At 37.3% G+C, this 20,977-nt stretch overlaps 1 protein-coding gene across 3 annotated transcripts in view; it reads left to right on the forward strand.

The window, feature by feature from the left end:
* The window catches only part of LOC108713037 (plexin-A4), a 558,114-nt gene that overhangs the window by 476,914 nt on the left and 60,223 nt on the right, over positions 1 to 20,977 (forward strand). For all 3 annotated transcript variants that reach the window (XM_041588448.1, XM_018255697.2, XM_041588449.1), the window contains 8 exons: positions 184 to 384; positions 6,572 to 6,668; positions 7,604 to 7,794; positions 10,634 to 10,785; positions 11,187 to 11,304; positions 14,516 to 14,652; positions 16,594 to 16,758; positions 17,995 to 18,088. In XM_041588448.1, the coding sequence (XP_041444382.1) occupies positions 184 to 384; positions 6,572 to 6,668; positions 7,604 to 7,794; positions 10,634 to 10,785; positions 11,187 to 11,304; positions 14,516 to 14,652; positions 16,594 to 16,758; positions 17,995 to 18,088 (1,155 nt within the window). The remainder of the gene's footprint in view (positions 1 to 183; positions 385 to 6,571; positions 6,669 to 7,603; positions 7,795 to 10,633; positions 10,786 to 11,186; positions 11,305 to 14,515; positions 14,653 to 16,593; positions 16,759 to 17,994; positions 18,089 to 20,977) is intronic.

Below are 20,977 nucleotides of genomic sequence, written 5' to 3' on the forward strand. Positions count from 1 at the left end.
AGGTGAACAACCCCTTCAACATGTTCTCTCTAACCCAAAAAGACAGAAGCAGACATAGCAGTGCAGCATAATTTTTTTGTGATTGTAGAAGATGCTATTAAGAATGGATATAGGGATTGCGTGTTTATCAGCTGTGTCAATCTCATTGTATTAAATATAACATTTTATGTTTTCCTTATTTAGGAATGCCCTCAACTTCTTCAAACAGAAAAAATCCTTATCCCTGTGGATGTTGTCAAACCCATCACCCTAAAAGCAAAGAACTTGCCACAGCCACAGTCTGGTCAGAAAGGATATGAGTGTGTCCTGAATATTCAAGGAAATGAGCAGAGGGTCCCCGCTCTTCGATTCAACAGTTCCAGCGTTCAGTGTCAGAACACATCAGTAAGCATGCCATTTCTTAAAGATAAATATAAGGGAAAACATCTTTCAGCCCCCCCCCCCCCCAGAAACGAATAAGAGATTTACTCAATCCAACTAGTAACTTCAGATAGTGATCTGATATCTGGCCTCACATGTGATCCTTGACTATTCACTTTGCATTTCTTGTTGGTAGAAATGCAACATAATGCCTTTTGATGAAAGAAGGATACACACTTTGTTGGGCAAATTTTTAGAAACAGTACAACTCATTTACAACCAGACCAATTGTCAGATGTTACAAGTTTAAGGAAAAGTGTTTACCTATATATTTACTTTAGAATAATGAAAGCAACATTTTATCTTTTGGGACTTTTTATTTTTCTTCATTGAATTTAATTTTTCAAGATGAGGCATACGTTTGCAATGAATTGTATAACTGTTGCTATATCAAGCTCACCGTTTACTCCTCTTTCATAATTTGTTCAAGATTGGAATTATGAAAGAAGTATACATTTGTGGTGATGGTACATCTTTAATGCAGTCAGTAACGCAAAGGCTGGAGTGGATGATGGCAGTTTACAGTCAGGTGTACATACCTAGTGATGGGCGAATTTATTCGCCAGGCGCGAATTTGCAGCGAATTTGCGCAATTCGCCGCCAGCAAATAAATTTGCGGCAAAAAATCGCCAGCGTCAAATATATTTTTTTTTCGAAAAAACTGACGCCGTCGTCATAAAAGGGGGCCGGCATGAAAAAAACAGGCGCCAGTGCCGTTTCGCGAATTTTTCGCCATTTTGCGAATTTCGCACGAAATTCGCAAATTTTTCTGCGAAGCGAAACGACGCAAATTCGCCCATCAGTATACATACCTGCTTCATAATTTAATTATTTATTAAATAGCAAAGTAAGTGAACATTTGAATGCATAATTCATTACCATATATGGAAAATAAATCAGGATTTCTGTTTTAGTGTGCTGTTTGTTGAAGGTGATATCTCTTTATTTTTTTTATTTATTCCCTCTATGACTATACGAATGGGTCACAATATGCTTTTGTTGCTACATAAAAAGTAGTGAAAGTTGGTCATTCCTTTTTTTTTTTCCTCCACTGTACCAAATGTTCTCTTCTCCCACAAAAGGCTTTTAGCATATTTTTATAGTGTTTACATACCAAATATCTACTATACTTGTATTAACAGTTAATGTATATTGTTGAGTATTCGAGTTTCAGCATTTTTTACACTATATGATGAGTTACTGTGTGTTTTTTTTTTCTAGAGAGATCTTATAGGAACAGTTCAGTGTGAAAATAAAAACTGGGTAAATAGATAGGCTGTGCAAAATAAAAAAAAATTCTGATATAGTTAGTTAGCCAAAACTGTAATGTATAAAGGCTGGAGTGACTGGATGTCTAACATAATAGCCAGAACACTACTTCCTGCTTTTCAGCTCTATACTGTAACTCTGAGCTAGTCAGCGACTTGAAGGGGGGCCACATGGGACGTATCTGTTCAGTAAGTTTGCAATTAATCCTCAGCATTCAGCTCAGATTCAAAAGCAACAGATATGACCCATGTGGCCCCCCTCAATCTCTGATTGGTTACTGCCTGGTAACCAGGGTAACCAGTCAGTGTAAACCAAGAGAGCTGAAAAACAGGAAGTAGTGTTCTGGCTATTTATGTTACACATCCAGTCACTTCAGCCTTTATACATTACATTTTTGGCTAACTAACTATATTAGAAACATTTTTTATTTTGCACAGCCTATCTATTTACCCAGTTTTTATTTTTACACTCAACAATTCCTTTAACCATTCGCAGATAAAATCAATTCAGTACAATGTTTTCTCTAGCAAATATGATTAAATTCAATTACTAATTAATTCAGTTCGTTAATTCCATTAAACATATGGAATTGTAGGATTTGATTTGAAAGAAGATCCAAAATAGAAATGCTTGTGGTTGCATTGCATTTTATTGGATGGCACACATTTTGTATCCCTTAACATTATGGTTTGGAAGATTAAGCACAAATGAAATACTTAACATGATGGATCTTCCAGGAGAAGATGAGGAGCAGCAGGGCATATTGGTATATAAGTGCTTTTCTCAGGTCATAAAAGGAAGAAATGAGAAGCTTTGCGTAATGGCAGAATGATTAGTTTGTATAGGTTACTGAACATTTAAACTGTTCAGTAATTAAAAGTTTATGATCTAACAGTTTACTGCACCCAAGAATCACAGGTCGGATAATATCTTCTACTACCAGGCTAGAAATTGCATAAAGTATGCATGCCAAGCTTTGGCCGCAGAAGAGTCAATAAACACATTTTTATTTCTATGTGTATGTTATATTTACAACATTACACAGAGTGTGGATTGATATTGCAAATTCCAAGCAGTGAGTTTGTTAGGGGGGTGGAAAATGTTAATGTATTATGTAAATTTGTAATTAGGATAAGACTGAGTTCTGAAGTTTGTACTATATAATGTGTGTAATGCTTTAAAGTGGGCACCAGAGGGCCGTGAGAGGTAGCAAAGGGTATAAAAGGAGAGTGTCTGTTTGAGTTGATGTTTCAGACTGAAAGGGTATGGCAGGATTCAGCATTTACCTGCAGGAGGTTAGTTGGTTAATAACTAAAGGCAGTTAGGAGTAGCTAGTACAGGGTAATGTAATAGCATGTGCTAGGTGCATGAGACAGGTAGGCTATGGGCAGCTCTTATCCCAACCAGGAGGTAGAGGGAATAAGCAAGATGTTACTGAATGTTAGCCCTAGCCAGGAACATGAAGGAAGAAGCCTTGGAAGAAGCTGATCGCTGAAGTGGAACAGGTAATAGGGACGATGTCCCAGATGTTGTTGTGAATGTGCATACTATGACAACCTAACAAAGAGAAAAAATGGCATTGTGTACACCACTACAGATAGTACACTCTGGTAGTAAGTGTAGCACCTGTGAGGATGTCATTTTGAAGCTGTCAATAGTTAAGTCAAGTTTGGAAAGCAAAATAACTTCCAACTATGTTGGTGTTGTGCAACATACTGTGGAGGATATTTGTAGTGAGAGCTGAGCAAGCCTAGCACAAGGGTCACACACAACTGCTTTCACCTCTTACAAGTTGAACATGGAAATGGGTCATTTTTTGATTATGAGATCTCCACCATAAAAGTCAGATATTTCTGACCTAGAGGTGAACTGACTCCTGTTAACATTTTTTAAAACTCAGACCCATAGAACAGGAAAGATAATCAAATACTGTTTCAGTAGAAATAACATGTTCAAATAATTCAAACCATCAACTCTGTATTGAAAAGTTACTTAGAATTGTATTTTCTTTAATTGTAGCTAAACAGAAAATATAGTTGGCCCAGAACCCATAACTTCCATCTGAGCACATAGGGCATCAACAAGTGTGTTCAGGTCATACAATATTTGATGAGATGGACCAGATCATGAAATATTTTCTATGTGTGAGAGTAAGCTCGTATTCATTTATTATGCATGACACATCTTCAATTGGTAAAGCTGGTAAAAACTTGTACTACTGGAGAGGTATTCTCATAATTATCCATGTTATGCAGGGGCAAGCTGAATGCATGCAGTAAATCTTATAATGTCCTAAAAACAGCAATGTTTAGAATAATATGTGTATGCTTGAATTACTGAATAGTCTGATGTTGACCAAACAGAATTAGTCCAAATAAAGTTTCATGAATCGGCTATAATGAGCTAGTTTCCCAATGCCAGACCATTCAGGATCGAATGGAATATCATACCACACTGTTGCATCTGATAAGAAAATGTAAATACTGCATATTCTATTAACAGTATGGATATCCATGCAGAGCATAAACCCAGAGTTATTGTGATGGGTGGAATTATTCTCCTGCAAATGATAGTAAAGCAGTAGTGATGTGCAGGTTGACCTGAAACTGTGGTGACCCGTAGGTTGACCACCACCTGGGCTGATTTGGGTTGAAATTTGGCCTAGCATTGCAAGGTAGGACTGGTTGTGGGTCAGACTAGAGAAGTACACTCCTCCACCCCTCCTACAGATTCTGTGGAACCAAAGGCATGCACAGGTTAGGGTTGGATGCAGTTTGCGTTTTTCCTGGCCCACACATCACTAGTTCCTGCCCAATGTTCTAAACCTCCTGTGAGGTTCCACTCTTTAGAAACTAGCTAGTGGTTAGGGCATGGCATTACGGTACAGTTTAGTAAAATTGATAGTGGTTAATGGCTGATAAACTTGGTGACAAGAAAGTCAGGTACAGGAAAGTTGTTTTCTTTGTGTGCTAAGGTACCTTTAAATTTAAGTCTGGTGCTGCAAATTAAGATTTGTCTTTCACAATATACCAATCATCAGATCTTTTGTTGACCTTTATTTAATTTTCTGTGATGATTTCAAATGTCAGTTGAAGGCTATTTTCTCTGCTGTGTAATCATTTCTTCTTTGTCCTACATATAGGGAAAGCAATAAAACTGAATAGAGATAAATGTGCAATTAGACATGTCTTACTTTAACCAAGGCATAGGACACTTTTTGATAAGGTAGACACAATAAAGTTCAAAATCTGTGTTCTATATGATTTTAAGAGAGAGTATTAAAGCTTTATTATCATTAACCGCAATATATAGAAAATGTTGACTTAAAGCATGCACCTTTATATAGCTGGCAGACAGCTTGAATTTACTTTCAAGAAACTGTTAAGGCTACTTTCATACTTTTCTGCACAAAATTAATCTGGTGCAAGGTGAAGATCAGCAGCAGGTACAAGGCAGCCCTGTTCTTACTGGCTGCTGTAGGGTGGTAAGTACTGGGCTCTGTTGTGGTCCGAAACCGCTTCCTCTCTCTGTCTAGTTCCTCTGAATGATGTACAAATTAGGGAATGGATAGGGGTTGGAAGGAGGGACACCTATTTGCCCTTTTCCCGCCTGCCCCTTATAAATGCAGCACTACTAAATGCAGGCAGCACTATAGTCATGGAGTAGTTCAATTACATGCAGGCCAAGAAGCTATGTGCTAGGAGCGGATGCATATGTTGCAATACATTTACTTTTGTTTACATGTCTGGATTGGAGTGATCCTACCAGTGCTTGCCACTCTTATCCATATAGTTTAGCTGCCTGCCCATGCTATAGGGCAGATCACCTGGGCTTTCCACTAACCTAGTGAGTTGCATCTAAGCCATAACTCCTTTTGGAACACTAGTATCTGTCCATCTCCAGGGACTGGGAACTACTGTGCATTACACTGGGACTATTGGCTCTACTGTTCATGTGCCCCGCTCAACCCCTATGCAAGTAATAGCTGGGGAAAATAAAAAAATTAGCACTGCACTCCAAAGCCAAATACCCTGGGCCATTGCATTTTGAGTCGCCTGGGGCAAAAAGTTAATGTTTCTGCAGTGTGCTTAAGAAAAAAGGCCATACTCTGAAGTGATGTAAACTTTCCTTGTTGTACAGCAAAATATTATAATTATGACATTAATTATACACCAGTTTTTATACCTTTATTTTGTGTAAATAATTTTACATACCTTCATAATTATGGTATGGTGTGTTACCATAGCTTCATCTTCTTTCCTGGTATGTCATGGAATTTGAGATGAGGAGGTTATACAGTATGTGAAACAATTGCTAAACACAGAGATGTGTTACACAGTCAGACTTCCCAATAGTATTATAGTATTAATATAACTATTATTATTATTAATAATAATAATAATAAGTGAAAGCAAAACCTGCTTATCAACAGGACGTATTCTTGAGAAGGCTACTCCAACCCGCGTATGTGACCTAAAACCTTCAGTATGTGAAGTTTTCCTGGTATACCAATAAGAAATTGACAGACCAGGCACAATAACACTGGATGATGGAAATAGAAACCAGACATCATCCATTAAAAGTAACTAGATCCTGATTATATTGACTTAAATTAATGGAAAGAATCATCATACTATAGCATTCTTTTAAGGTTGTGTGTATAGAGCAGTGGACGGATGGATTCAAATATGCAGTGAATTAGGAAAGAGTCCTAACTTGTGCTAGGGATGAGCAAACACAGAGCTTAGAGGGAACACTAGTTAGCATTAGTTAAATAAAACACTATGTTGCATCTTTCTCGAGTGCTTCTTGGGTTCATAAATGCAATATACTGCAGTTGATGGCTTTCTTAACTCTAATGTTTCTTTCCTTCTCTCGTCAGTACGCCTATGAAGGTATGGAGATTGACAGCCTCCCTGTAGAACTAACTGTGGTCTGGAATGGGGATTTTAGCATCGACAACCCAGCTCTCAACAAAGGTAATATATCCCATGCTGGGTTTACAGAATGTGACTAATGTAGCAATCTGGCAAAAATAAAGATATTGTTTTTGAGACTAAAGAGGGCCAAGATATTTGTTAAAGTATTATACAGCTGTTAACAAAAACTATTTTCTTTTAATATTGTACTTTACTACCCACTTGGCAAATACCTATAAGAACATTCTATTTGTAATACACACAGGGACAAGAGAAGATCTAAGGGGTGGTTCTATTAAATGTGTAATTATATAAAGGAAATACCTGAATTAAATCAGGAGAGAGAACTAAGAACGAAATGCTACACATTGGAGCCTATTGTGAAGCAGTGTAAAATGCATTATCCATTAAAAAAAAAACCTTAATTGTATTGGGCAACACAGTGGCTCAGTTGCTGGTACTTTTGTCATGCAGTGTTAGGGGTCCTGAGTTCAATCCCAAACAGGGCATTATTTGCAAGGAGCTTGTATGTTCTCCACATGTTTGCATGGGTTTCCTCAGAATACTCTGGTTTCCTCCCACACTTAAAACACATGCAGGTAGGTAGATTTATTGGCCTCTGTCTATGTGCCTAAGGGCACAGAAATATGTTGGCACTATATTAATATCAGGAAAATAAAAAATATTAAGGTACATACTTCCTTTTATGTTGCCAGAAGGCCATATTTTATACTGTTATTTTACACCACCTCAGACCTCATGTTAGAAAGAAATGGAAGAAATCAGGTAGCTATAATTTAATGGCGTTTGTGCATAACACTTAGAATAAACCCATATATACCCCTTAATTTTGTTTGAAATGTTCAGACAGTGTGATATTTCAAGTTGCAAGGTAATATATGGATAAATATTGAGTGCTGTGTATAACAGTATTGTTATTTAATCCTATACAGTATTAACAGATTTAATCTACTTAATTCTCCTTCTTTCCACAGTTCACCTATACAAATGTGGAGCCAAGCGGCCAAGTTGCGGCCTGTGTTTGAAGGCTAATACAGACTTTCAGTGCGGTTGGTGTGTCGCAGAAGGCAAATGTACCCTCAAACAGCACTGCTTGCCATCAGAAAGCCAATGGCTAGAGCTATCAGGGACGTATGGAAAGTGTGCAAATCCAAGAATAACACAAGTATGTAAACTAGTTCTCATTCAAGACTGTGTTTCTCTCGGTTTTGAATGTCTAATTTTCTTAAGAAATTTTCATAATGTGCCTCAAAGACAGTGGCCTCACCAGAAGTCACTGAAGTGTTCCTAAATAATTAGGCATGCTTTTCCACAGTTTACTCAATTGTGTTATTGCAGTTCTCTGTGTCATTAGTGAATTGTGTAACAGTAAGCTACAAACTACAACCTAGTGAAATTCCAAAATGTATCTAAAAGAGATCAACCATATGTAAACATACACACAGGCACATACACATACATACCTACCTACCTACCTTCCATGGGATAATTTATAATAAAGTAATATAGCCAGCCTTCAGGACTAGTTATTCTGGGGTTCTATTACTTGTACAGTAGAGTAATAAGGGGTTACTTTGTCTATCCATATCTGTTAGCAAACAAGTATCCTATTAACATTACAAAGTATCATCAGAATTATACATAAAAATATGTTTAATGATAGACAATGTTTGTGATGTATACTTTGGGCTTCAAATAAATCACTGTCTTGGACACAATTGCAATTAACAGGTGTGCATCCGAATTTCTTCTGCTATAAATCTCACTCCTGTCCTGACCTTATAATTGGGTTATGCAGATATCTAAATCCCTGTTTTTCATTAGTTGTATCTTCAAAGCTGTTACATACTACTTCAACTTCGTCAGAGTCTACTCACTAAGAACTGAATGCATAATATGGAGCTTTATATGTGACAAACCATCATGTTGATTAACCACTTTATTCTATTATTCCAAATTACTCCAAACTAGCCATACTTTTAAATGAATATGGGATCAAGTTCAATCTAGCTTTGCACTGAAGGTAAAAATAATATAATCTGCATTCTTAGAAAACTATCTTTTGAATGGAGAGATTTATGAATTATTTTCTCAATGAAAAGAATCCAATCGTTTAGAAAAGTAATATGACTAATAAAGTTCATTAAAGGTGATGCTCATAAACCTTTCCAGCATAAGGTTAAATCTCCATTAAATAGGCATGTATCTAGTATTTACTGTTAAAGTGATCAGCATTTCCTTAAACAGCTGTATAAAATTTGGGGTAAAAACAAATTCAGTAGAATTATTTACTATGTTTATGTTGGCTCACTGTGAAATTAGAAGACTATAAAATTACAGTGATGAAAATTGTGTTGCAAGGAGAAAAAGCAGAGAAGAAACATCATGTTGCTGTTAGCAGCAGTTGTACATTTTGACAGGTTGTTATGATATAATGAATTTATTTCCTACACAAGCTTCTCTCTGCATTTCTCTGCATTTTTTGACTAGGACATATCTGTCCAGTCTGATTTTTTCACTAATTTTGTCTTTAAAATGCTCTCCACTTCTAGTTTTTCCATCCCTGCTGCTGTAATAATAAGTGAATTTACATATGCTTGCCAGGGACAGTATGCCCTAAAGTGTACCTTATTCTAGTGATTCATTAAATTTTTCTTTAATAATGATGTGTGTACAGAGTCATACACACACATCTTTGACAAAGATAAGACAATAATGATGAAGAATTTTAAGCTTCACAAAGAAGGGTTCATTTACCACCAGTGTCGGACTGGCCCACCGGGATACCAGAAAAACTCCCGGTGGGCCAAGGTGTTAGTGGGCCCTCCTGCTTCTAAGTATTTGGCTTATTTCATGACCATTCCCTTTTTCTATGAGAATAAATAGATGGAATAATATGTTATTGTATGGAAAGAAAAGAGAATAGGAGAAAAGAGGTTGACTAAGGAAAGGAAGAAAATAATACTTAGAGTGGGCCCCTGGTCTAAAGGTGTTTGGGTGGGCCCCTGGTCTAAGGGTTTTTTGGTGGGCCCCTGGTTTCCAAGTCCGACACTGTTTACCACTACTCCTGGCACAAGTGCTGGGAGTAGTGGTAGTGAAGTTCTATGGGGCACAGAGTTGCACCCCATCGTTTATATATACACAGAGCACCTTTGCCAATCAGGTGCAATATGTAAAGTTCAGCTTACGTGGGCACAAGTATAACAACAACTGCCAGCACCTTGCACTACCCTGCATACTGTACCAAAGAATGTGCATTTAAATTACTTATTGAAATACTGCCAAATGTAGACAGCAAAAAATTGCTGTTCATGGAAGTGAAATAAAATTAAAGATATAACTTCATAGAAAAAAATATTAGCCTTGATAGTCACATGACAATTACCAATCAGTATAAATTGTCTGTTAGCTTTTGAATGTTATGTGTCCTATTAGGAAGACAATTAAGGTATTTGAACCAACGATAAGTAGACAATTAAGCAGAGAACTGAATTCTTGGTGTAGAGTTAGATGGCAGTTACTTATAATTAGGCAAATCAATTACAGTTTCCTGTTACCTTTTTTGACATTATTTACTAATAATTATATTGTATTATAGCCAGTTAAGGCAATACAGATGGGACCCAATGGAATGTGCAAAGGAGAAAACTAGAGGAATTTGTAATGCAGTATAAACAGTTAATTCGACTCAAGCCATATTAAGTGAAATTATGTACAATGTATTAAGTAATGTTATTGGGTACATTTTCTCTTTGCTCATTAATGCTATCTATTATTTAACTGCTAAATATTCAACAAAGCGGAAAGACTGTTACAGAAGTACCATTCAAACAATATCCAAGTTTCAGTCATGAGACACAAATTACATCTCTAAGCACTGATTTTAACAGATGACATTACTGAGCTTCATTTATAAAGATATCATTTATAAATTATATAAGTATATCTGTGGCATATGTGTATTATAAATAAATAAGTCCAATGCAATGCTTATACTTCTTCAGATCACACCAGTAACTGGCCCACGGGAGGGAGGAACAAAAGTAACTATTCGGGGAGAAAACCTGGGTTTGGAATTTTGGGAAATTGAAAATGATGTCAAAGTAGCAGAAGTGAAATGTACTCCTTTGATTGAGGAGTATATTCCAGCTGAACAGTAAGTTGGTGCTTCCAGTCACCCATTCTTATTTTGTAGCCCATTCCAATGATACAAATGAAAAATTCTTAGCATTTTATGATTATCTTCTAACACTTGAGTTTTTGAAAATATAATTTGAATTTGTGAGTTTTTGTGCAAAAAAAATATACAATTTTGGCAAAAATTAAACTTTGAATCTTGATAAATCACCCCCTAAGAGTAAGCTTAAATAGTGCATTTAGAGCAATATGGTGCATTGACTTCCTTTTCTGCTGTTCAAAACAGTGGGCCTTATAGCACAATGGTGAGATACAGTATTTGGCACCATTATAGCTTGCTTACTTCATCTGTAATTTAATGTCATGTTTACTGGAGAGTCTTATGGAAACTGATTTTTTTTTTGTTTCTAATGCCTACAGAATAGTGTGTGAAATAGGGGATGCCAAGCCCAGCCAGCATGCAGGATTTGTGGATGTTTGTGTGGGAAACTGCAGACCTCGTTTTATGGCAAGATCCTCCTTACTTTACTACTTTGTGGTAAGTATGCGTTTACTTGTAAAACAGTCCATTTGCTTTAGAGGATGCAATGCTATTCGTACCAATAGAATGTTTAGTCTTTTTATATGTGTAGTGATCTGTTGGAATTATGTTGCTGTGCTTTGTGCAATGTAAGGGAAGTATCTCTGAAATGCCTACACATCCACTCTACTATGTAGTTCAAGAGATTTACCTGTGCACTGCTGAATTATGTAACCACTGTACATGGATGTATATGTAGGGGCCCATAGGGGTTAATCTGTCCCTATGACTTTAAGGCCCCTCCCTTTTCTTAGTGTGATTGGCCAAGAGGTGTAGTGACAACTTCCTGCCACACTGCAATATAGTGTGTGTAAGGAGTGGCCTCTTCCTCTTTGGTCTCTGGATGGTGATCCAGCTGGGTGTGCCCAGGGGAGCCTGGTACAGCAAGGCCCAGAAAGGCATGTGTCCAAGTCAGGGACCAGGCAGTCCCGGCGATGATGAATAGAAAGTGACAGGTGAGCTCCCAGTACTAGTACACTCTAGGAGTGTAATATAGTCAGGGTTGAGCTAAATAAGAGCAGTTCTGAGCTCTAACATAGGAGTGATAGATTGGAGGTATCTCTCCCAGGCCATATTGCCTGTAGTATAGGGATCCCAGCGGAGAGGGAATCAGGAGAGATGATTGCCCTGAGGTTGATCCAGAGACCACTACCGGAATATGTCACAGAGGTGAAGTGGGATGCCTGCCAAGTCTGTCCTAAGGGAGTGTCAGCATGTGTAAAGCTGCATGTGATGTGCCTGTGCCTTTTTCCTCTAACCACTGTGATGTGAGTAAACCTGGGGACATTGTCTCTGACTCATACACAGTTCTTTGTTTGCATCAGAAGAACTTCCTGGCTGGAATGCCAGGGCCTATTGTGAATCCCAGTTCGGACCTGGTGATGTCCGCTTCCGGAGGGGGGCCCTAGTTGCACCCAGTAGTTACATTTCCGTGTAGTTTGCAGACAATTTAACATTATACCTAGTATCAAAAATTCCCCACAAGTAGGGATGGGCGAATTTTTTCCTTTTTGCCTTGTTTCGCTGCAGAAATGACGGGCATAGACTTGTATGGCGTTGTGCATCGAAATAAAAGACGTGCGTCGAAAAAATTTCAGCGCACGACAAAATGTTTTGATGCCCATAGACTTTAATTGGCGTTGGCGACATTTCGCCACCGGCGAATTTTAAACGTAACGGGTCAAATTCGCCCATCCCTACCCACAAGTCATTAGGAACTGCATTTGTCATTCTGCCTCTCACAGTGTAATAAACAGTACTTGGTTTAAATACTTCAGTTGTCTGAGAGCAGCACCAAAGTGGAATCTTTTATGCTTCGTTATAGTGCAGTGCATCTATTGTTGCAGCAATGTGATCCAGGAGTGTCTCTAAGTGTTTATTATCAGTAGATTGCAGGGGGGTGCCTGTGGGAAAAGCATATGAGATCAGCACAAGGATCTAATGAGGTTGTAATGACGGAATGGTTAAAGTGAAGTGCTACTGGAAATTGACTGCATTGCACACTTTCTTTAATTATTTCATGTGAAAAGGGCATGTTAAGGAAAAGAGTGAATCTCTCAGAGAATTTCTTTTTTCCTCTTCATGGTAACATATAATAGGACTTCAGTAATTTGTTTCCTCTTCAGTAGCTCAAAGCAAAAACTGGAGCTCCACCAAATCTGCATACCAAGAGCAGAAAGCTTGTCATCCTTACAATGTTCTCTTATGACCCTAGACTGGAGTTAATAAATTATTATAAGAGCTAGGCTTATTAATGATACACATATAAACATATATATGGTTTACCTGCATGAGACCATTGCCATAGTGTAATACACTCTGGGATAAATCTGAGAAGTGAAGGTGAACCCTATTGTGGAGTGGAATTACTAATAACAATAACAAATCCCCCTTACAAACTTTTTCCAGTTATTTTCAGTTTTTCAATATTAGTGCATTAAAAATAGATCCATAAGTCTTGTGTGTGTGTGCACTCTATCTCAGTTAATTGAACTTTGCATTAGGACAGGGATATGCAGCCTTGTGAAAGCTAGTTTTTGTGCAATCACACCATCCACTGTTCCACCCACTGATACTGAAACTGGGTTTAGACCAATAATAGTTCTTTGACATTGTGGTACTGCACCTTGCCTAATAACACAACATAAGTTTCCTAAATCTAATCCAAGTCATACTTTTGGTGTCTAAAAATGTCCAATTGAATGTATGGTAACTACAGTTATTGCAAAAAGGTAGGTGTGTGTTAATAATGAATATGTTCTCCAGATTGTAATGCATTATCTCCCATTTACAATTAATATTTTGTTTGTGCTTATATAGTCATCACAGTGGAACTCACTCTCTCTCTCATCATTTTCCCAATACAGATTTTTTAATGCTCATAACTATTCATAACTCTAGACTTGAATTACTGATATTTTCTTGCATTTTGTATACTTCTCATATTCATATAAACTACTATTAACTAAAATATCATTAATTTTCTCATAGCCAATTGGTTGGCATGTCAGTCATACATCCTTTGCATAGTCCTTTCAATGTCATAGTAATATGGCATTATCTTGACGTGGTCTTACATCAGTAAGGGCCTGTTTTATTTCTTTTTTAGTTCTTATTTATTTCTTGCACAGTATTTTGCTTTAATGTTTTTCATAATTATTAGCAAATTGGAAGACATATACATCGATATATAAAACTGGACTAGATGTAATCACTACACTAATGGGTTGTAAGTCTTAAAGGAACAGTTCAGTGTAAAACTAAAAACTGGGTAAATAGACTGGCTGTGCAAAATAAACAATGTTTTCAGTATACAGTAGTTAGTTATAAGAACTAACATATTACAGGCAGATACAAAGCAGGAGTAGTGTTCTGCCTAGACATCTGTTCACTCCAGCCTTTATAGGTTACATTTTTGGTAAACAAACTACAGTATATTAGAAACATTTTTTATATTGCTCAGCCTATCTATTTGGCAAGTTTTGTACCCACATCTACTAACTCATAGCAATCAGATAGATGTTTGTTTTTAAACAGCTGTCCAGCAAATGCTATTTGATGATTGGATGCTATAGGTTCATTTATTCCATTTCATCTGTGTGGTTTATGCACTAGTACATTGTATGATGTGTGATCCATCTATTTAATCCCTGTTTGGTTCTCTTCACAGACATTAGCTCTGTCACGACTAGAGCCTTCCCAGGGACCAGTATCAGGAGGGACACAGGTCACTATAACTGGAACAAATCTGAGTGCAGGTAGCAGTGTAAAAGTTATGTTTGGAGGAGAGCCATGCATTTTTGACAGGTAATCCTATTTTTAAAACAATGTTCTTCAGAAAAACTAGCAATAATTTATATAAGTGGGTGGGTCCTGTGTTCGCTGCAATTTTTCATCTGGTCAGGCATCAAAATTTATGTGTATGTGCACAAGTTCAAAGCTTAGAGGCGATATTTGCTTCAGTGTATTCACTCTGTTGAAATGGTGCCCCTCTGATATCAGAGCTGGCAGAGGAACTACACACAGGCCGGGACTTCCAATCTGTGGGTTCTGGCAAATGCCAGAGGGGCTGCTATAAGGTGCCATAGAGAGACAGTATTTAGTGGGCTGGTGGGTGCTGATTGGGCCTCTGTGTGGGCTGATTGGGCCTCTGTGTACCTGAAATGCCAGGGCCTATTTTAATTCTCAGTCTGGACCTGACTACACACATACTGCTCATAATGATAGCTTCTGTAACAGAGCTGCATTAGGAAAGGGCCCTCAACACAAAGATGACTACAATACAGGCAGTCCCTGGGTTACGTATGAAATAGGGTCTGTACATTTACAAGAAAATACTTCAGCAGCACTCCAATTATGGTGAAAAAATTGGTACTTTATTTGTGCCTCAATCTAAGCGACGTTTCAAGCTTTTCCAGCCCTTTATCAAGCTTACAAAAACCTGTAATAAACAATCCTTAAATAGGATATCCTGGGAATGACTGTGTCGACAATACATAGGCATTCCTGCACAGGTGTAGAGCATACAAATTGTGAGTTATATTTTTAAGATATGTGGATATGCAAAATGAATTTCTAAAATGCGACACTGATTAGAAGCAAAATATTTTAAATAATGTACAATTTGCACATGGAAGCAAGTAATTGGACACTTTATATTTAAACACTGGAATTGGACATTTTATTGTTACACTTTTTGATACACATTTGAAAAGTTTTTAAACTGCTACTATGTATGTTTTTATCCATGCACAACAATGTGAATATCAATGGCACTGATTGGGAGAGATGTTTGGAATTAAGTGAGCCTCCCCCTCTTAACACTATTTAAGGATTGTTTATTACACGTTTTTGTAAGCTTGATAATGGCTGGAAAAGCTCAAAACGTCGCTTAGCTTGAGGCACGAATAAAGTACCAATTTTTTCACCATAATCGGAGTGCTGCTGAAGTATTTTCTTGTATGTGAACCAGAACTGGGCAGACAGGGTCACAGACATCACTCGACACTGCAAAGAACGGTGAGAGTGTTTGTGTAGCACTACTTTGTGTTTGTAGGGTCTGTACATTTGTTCTTAAGTTGAATTTGTATGTAAGTTGAAAAATATATATTTACTTATTAAATGCAACTTAGACAGATGTCAGTCTTAACATAGTACAGTGCATTCATTTTTACCTTTCTGTACATATTTATTTTTACTTTTCTGCGCAGTAGACAACACACACCAGAGGGGATTGGGGCAGGTGGTTTATTAAGTTAAATGCTAATAAAAGTCAAGCAAACCACAGTACGTTACTGTAATAGTTTGTTAGGTTGAGTTGTATGTAAAGCGGGTGTATGTAACTCGAGGACTGTCAGCCAAGTTCTGTCAGTATCATTAACATCTTGGTGCAAAAACTTCCTATGATTCTGAGGCTAGGTTATATAGCAATCACCTAGTGTCTTCTCATGACTGACCAGCACAGTCGCTAAATGTACAACATTTTGTGTTGATCCAGCTGCTGCTGTGCACATTTTGAAGAAAGCTATTAAAATACTGCTCGTAAAAAACCTAGCAAAACATGATTCATACACTATTTTTCCGCTGGCAGAAAGACACAGTAATGCTGTTATAAATATTTCACTTTTCTATGCGTGAACTTTATTATCCTATTTGTGCATAATTAATTGTTGTAACACAAGTCTCATCCCATTAATTGTGAACTCTCTTTGTAAAACATTTTCTTTATTGCTTGCATTGCTTTGTCAGGAAAACAGCAACAGAGATCTTTTGCAATACTACAGCTTCTATGAATCTGGGAAAGGTAAAAGTTACAGTACAGGTCGACAAAGCGAAGATTGCTCAAGAACTGCAGTTTGAGTATGTGGAGGATCCCAAAATTCTCAAAATGGAACCAGAGTGGAGCATTGTCAGGTAAAGTTCAGCTAACATTACACTGATTGTATTGTAGAAGATTTACCCTAAATGTATTACTTGGTAGAGCCAAGCAAGTATTTCACATTGTTTTACAATGGAGGTTTCATACAAGTTTTTTTTTTAAAGTTTTCCCCTTAATGAGTCTTCTTCCCTTCATATAAATATAGACAATATTCCCTTACATTATGTCCCTTTGAAGAATGTATGTATACCCTATTTAGAAATAGATTCATTCAAACTTTAATACAGATGTGTATTATCATTATAATTTCTGACGATACTTAATCTAAATCTGCACATACACAACAGATAGATGGATTCACCCAGAACTGAAATAGAAGCCAATAAATGCATTTGAATCTTCCACCTCTGCTTTATTCTGTACAAGGGCAAAGTTAGTCACAAGTATACAGTACATTTTCACTCTCTAAAATATGGAGTCATTTTAGACCCTATTCAGTCTCATAGACTACAGCAAATGGGCATTATTTATAATTTTACAAAAGCAAATGATTGTGGAATTATCTGATAAACAGAGTTATAAGTGTCATCTCACAAACATGACCTCCAATGTATCTTTTTAGGGGGTCATCAAAACCGTTTACTCTTATCTCAGGAACCTTAGGGACATTTTGGATACCTACCAGAGTGTTTTTAGCAGTTTAATGGTTCTCTGGTTTGGTCAGTTTTATCCTAGCTGTGACCACTTCACTGGCATGTAATAGTAATTTTTACTAGTAACTGCTTTACATGAGCTATTACCAAAACCAGCCAATGGGAAACTTTTTAAGGCACTTTGTCATTTGTTGAAAAAACTCTTCTCCCTTAACTGACAAAGTGCCCCTTGTGCCATCATGAGCTCTGCAATTAAATCCTTACTCCTTTTTTATTCCCTTTCCCAAAGGGCTGATGTTTTCCTTATGTAAAGTACAAATTTAATGGAGTATTTTAAAAGAAAACAGTATGGCTTATCGTTCTGTTATGCTTTGTTTCATGTGTTATGCATAACACAAATGATCCACCATTAAAGGAAAATTGTAAGGTTGCAGCTGTGAGAGGTTACAATAAGTGAGGATGCTTGTAGCAGAGTCAAGAAATGCTATACTTTTATAGTGTCTCTGTTACACTGTTCATGAATCTCCTGCTATGAAACTGGGCAAAGCATTTGTCCATAGGAAAGGATCTCATATTAAATGGTGGGTAATTAAACTTGCACCACTTCTCTGATTTCAGTGGAAACACTCCTATATCCGTGTGGGGTACAAATCTGGACATTATCAGGAATCCCCGCATAAGGGCCAAATTAGGTGGAAAAGAACATATAAATGTAAGTGACTTTTCAAATGTACTTAGACCCATGCTAACTGATGCAATTTTCTACCATTTGTGCTTCTTCCTATTGCATTTTATGTGAAAGACTTTTCTTTACAACAGAATTCAACAAAACACTTAAAGATTTAGAATGAAACTTTCCATCCATAGTCAACTGAACTAACAGTAAAATCAGTTTCTTTGTAGAAATAGTGGCACCCAATGGTAATCCATTTAATTCTATGAATCAACCTAAGGTTTTCATCCTGAGATTTGGGTTACAGGCCAATTTTGCTGGGTTGTGTAAATACCTGGAAACAAAGAAGATAATCCCCTGTGTAAAATGTTGTTGTGTAATTATTACAGATGCTCCTTAGTTATTTACTATTGCATTGCAACTAAAGATTGCAAATTGTGGCAATGCTACAAATATTAAAAATGTGCAAAGGAACACTATTCTTGTTTTCAGCTGCCAACAATTAAAAGTTTTCAGAACATTTCACAGCCTTTAAATAGGCAACACTGGTACAGTGTCATAGATAGTTCTGTAATTTCTGTTCATGTATGTTATCTTATAATTAAAAGGTACTGGCATGTTAATCACTACTATATTCTACTTGTGCATTAAAAATAAGCTGTGAGTAATGCTTATGTGTCATGGCTATATTTAAAAATGTGATGTACTCTAGAAGACTTTAGCCATATATTTTACCTCTCCTGCCAGTGCCTTGCATCTCTTGGTACTTGTAGCAGCTATAAATCTGTAACTGGAGAATCATACATTTAATAATGTAACATTTCTATGTTCATACTCAACAAAAATAAAGTGTACTTGTGTTTTATTGCTGTATATTACCATGATCTATATTGCTACCATCAGTAGCAGCCTCTTGCACTGCAAAACAGGAATTAAAGAATATAAAGGATATAAAGCATATAACCAATTGTTTACTCCTAAGAAAAAATGTACATTTGTTAGTTTAATTTATGGCAGATAGCTTTCCTTTGTCCTTTATTCAAGCAATATTCTCTGTTTACAGTTGTAGTTGTCAAATATGAAATGTCTACCATACTTGTTACCATTTTAATTACTCATCATTTAAAATAGGTATCTAAGCAGATTCAAATCAGTATTTACATGACATGTATTTCGAGATTTATTTATTTAGTTAAATGAGATTTAACTTTTTAGGATTTGTGGCAAGGCCCCAGCACATGCACACTTGTGAGGCTGTAGGGGGAGTGCACAGTTTCTTGCACCAATATTTTTCGGCAGTGTATGAAAATATTTGCGCACTATCACTACTGGTATCTCTTCAAAGGGAACAGTAAAATAGTTGTATATTTCATCTTTATTTTTGTAAAGTCTATAGTGTAGTTCAGGCTTCATGATGAAAGAAAGTGCATTGAGTATTTTTAAAACAGCTTTGTAACAGAGCAGGGGATCTCCATGATAATTGTACTTTTCAAACAAAATAATAATTCCAAAATGTGCTCTGATCATACAAAGCTTCCCTGCTAATTCTTTTATCGTTATGAAGGCAGAACTTGACTACAAGGCATTTTAAACTCTCTGATCATGTGCAAATCATAGATTAGTTGATACCATTTGTGAGTTACAAGCATATTAAGAAAATCCATTTACTCTCAGCATGAAACACAGTATTTATGCACATTATTCTTATTTTGCTTTTAGATTATTATATATTGCATTATATGATTATTATAATTTATATGGTACTATTATAATCCACACAGCTAGGGGATTCATAAAAACTTTCAAAGAAGTAATTTTGTTGTGAACAAAGCCATTTTTACAAAGCTGAAAAAAGGTTTTGCCAATTGCTTTTTCAAGCTTAAAAGAAAATCTATTTTTCTTTTAATAGTTATCAAATCCCTTTTTGTAAACTTTAATGATTAAAGCAAGTTCATGTTGATCTGTCTTAAAGGAGAAGGAAAGGCTGGAGACACTTGGGGGTGCCAAACGTTAGGCACCCCCAAGTGATTGTAGCGACTTACCAAAAACTCAGGGCCGGTGCTCCTATCAGGAGAAATCTGCACTGGCCCTGGGTTAGAGGAGCAAGCACCATGGAGAGATCTACTTCCGTCTTCGCGCAGCTGCACATGCGCATTAGAACTAAAAGCCGAACTTTAACTTTAAAGTCGGCTTTTTCGTTCAAATGCGCATGCGTCAGTCCGGGGAAATGCGCAGCTGCGCGAAGACGGAAGTAGATATCTCCGTGGTGCTCACTCCTATAACCAGGGGCCGGTGCAGATTTCTCCTGATAGGAGCACCGGCCCTGGGTTTTTGGTAAGTCGCTACAATCACTTGGGGTTGCCTAATGTTTGGCACCCCAAAGTGTCTCCAGCCTTTCCTTCTCCTTTAAAGGGGTTGTTCATCTTTGAGTTGCTTTTTAGTATTATGTAGAGAGTGATTGTAACGAACTTACCTGGTGGTCTAGTGGGGGGACGGCAGGGACGTCTGCCGCCCCTCGGCGAGGACGCTCGCCGCACTGAGCCGCGCCGGTCTGTTAGGGCGCGCGCGCGCCTCTTCCTTGGTTTTATGCGCATGTGCGCTGACGTGATGACGTCAGCGCGCAGTGGCGCGAAATTCAAATACTATTTAAAGGGATCCCTGGTTTTGTTCAGTGCCCGTGATAGGATTTCGTTTCCTGGTGCTTTGAGCTATATTCTGAATCTGTTTGATCCCTGTTTTGACCCCTGCCTGGCTATTTTGACTATTCTGAATTCTGGATCCTGACCTTGCCTGCTTACGACTACTCTACTGTTTAACCCTTCGATTGATCACCCGGTTTTGACCCTTTTGCCTGTTTGACGATTCTTGTTATCTGCCTGCCTCGACCCAGCCTGTTTGACGATTCTTGTTATCTGCCTGCCTCGACCC

This window comes from Xenopus laevis, chromosome 3S (assembly GCF_017654675.1).
Source record: "Xenopus laevis strain J_2021 chromosome 3S, Xenopus_laevis_v10.1, whole genome shotgun sequence".
NCBI classification, from domain to species: domain Eukaryota; kingdom Metazoa; phylum Chordata; class Amphibia; order Anura; family Pipidae; genus Xenopus; species Xenopus laevis.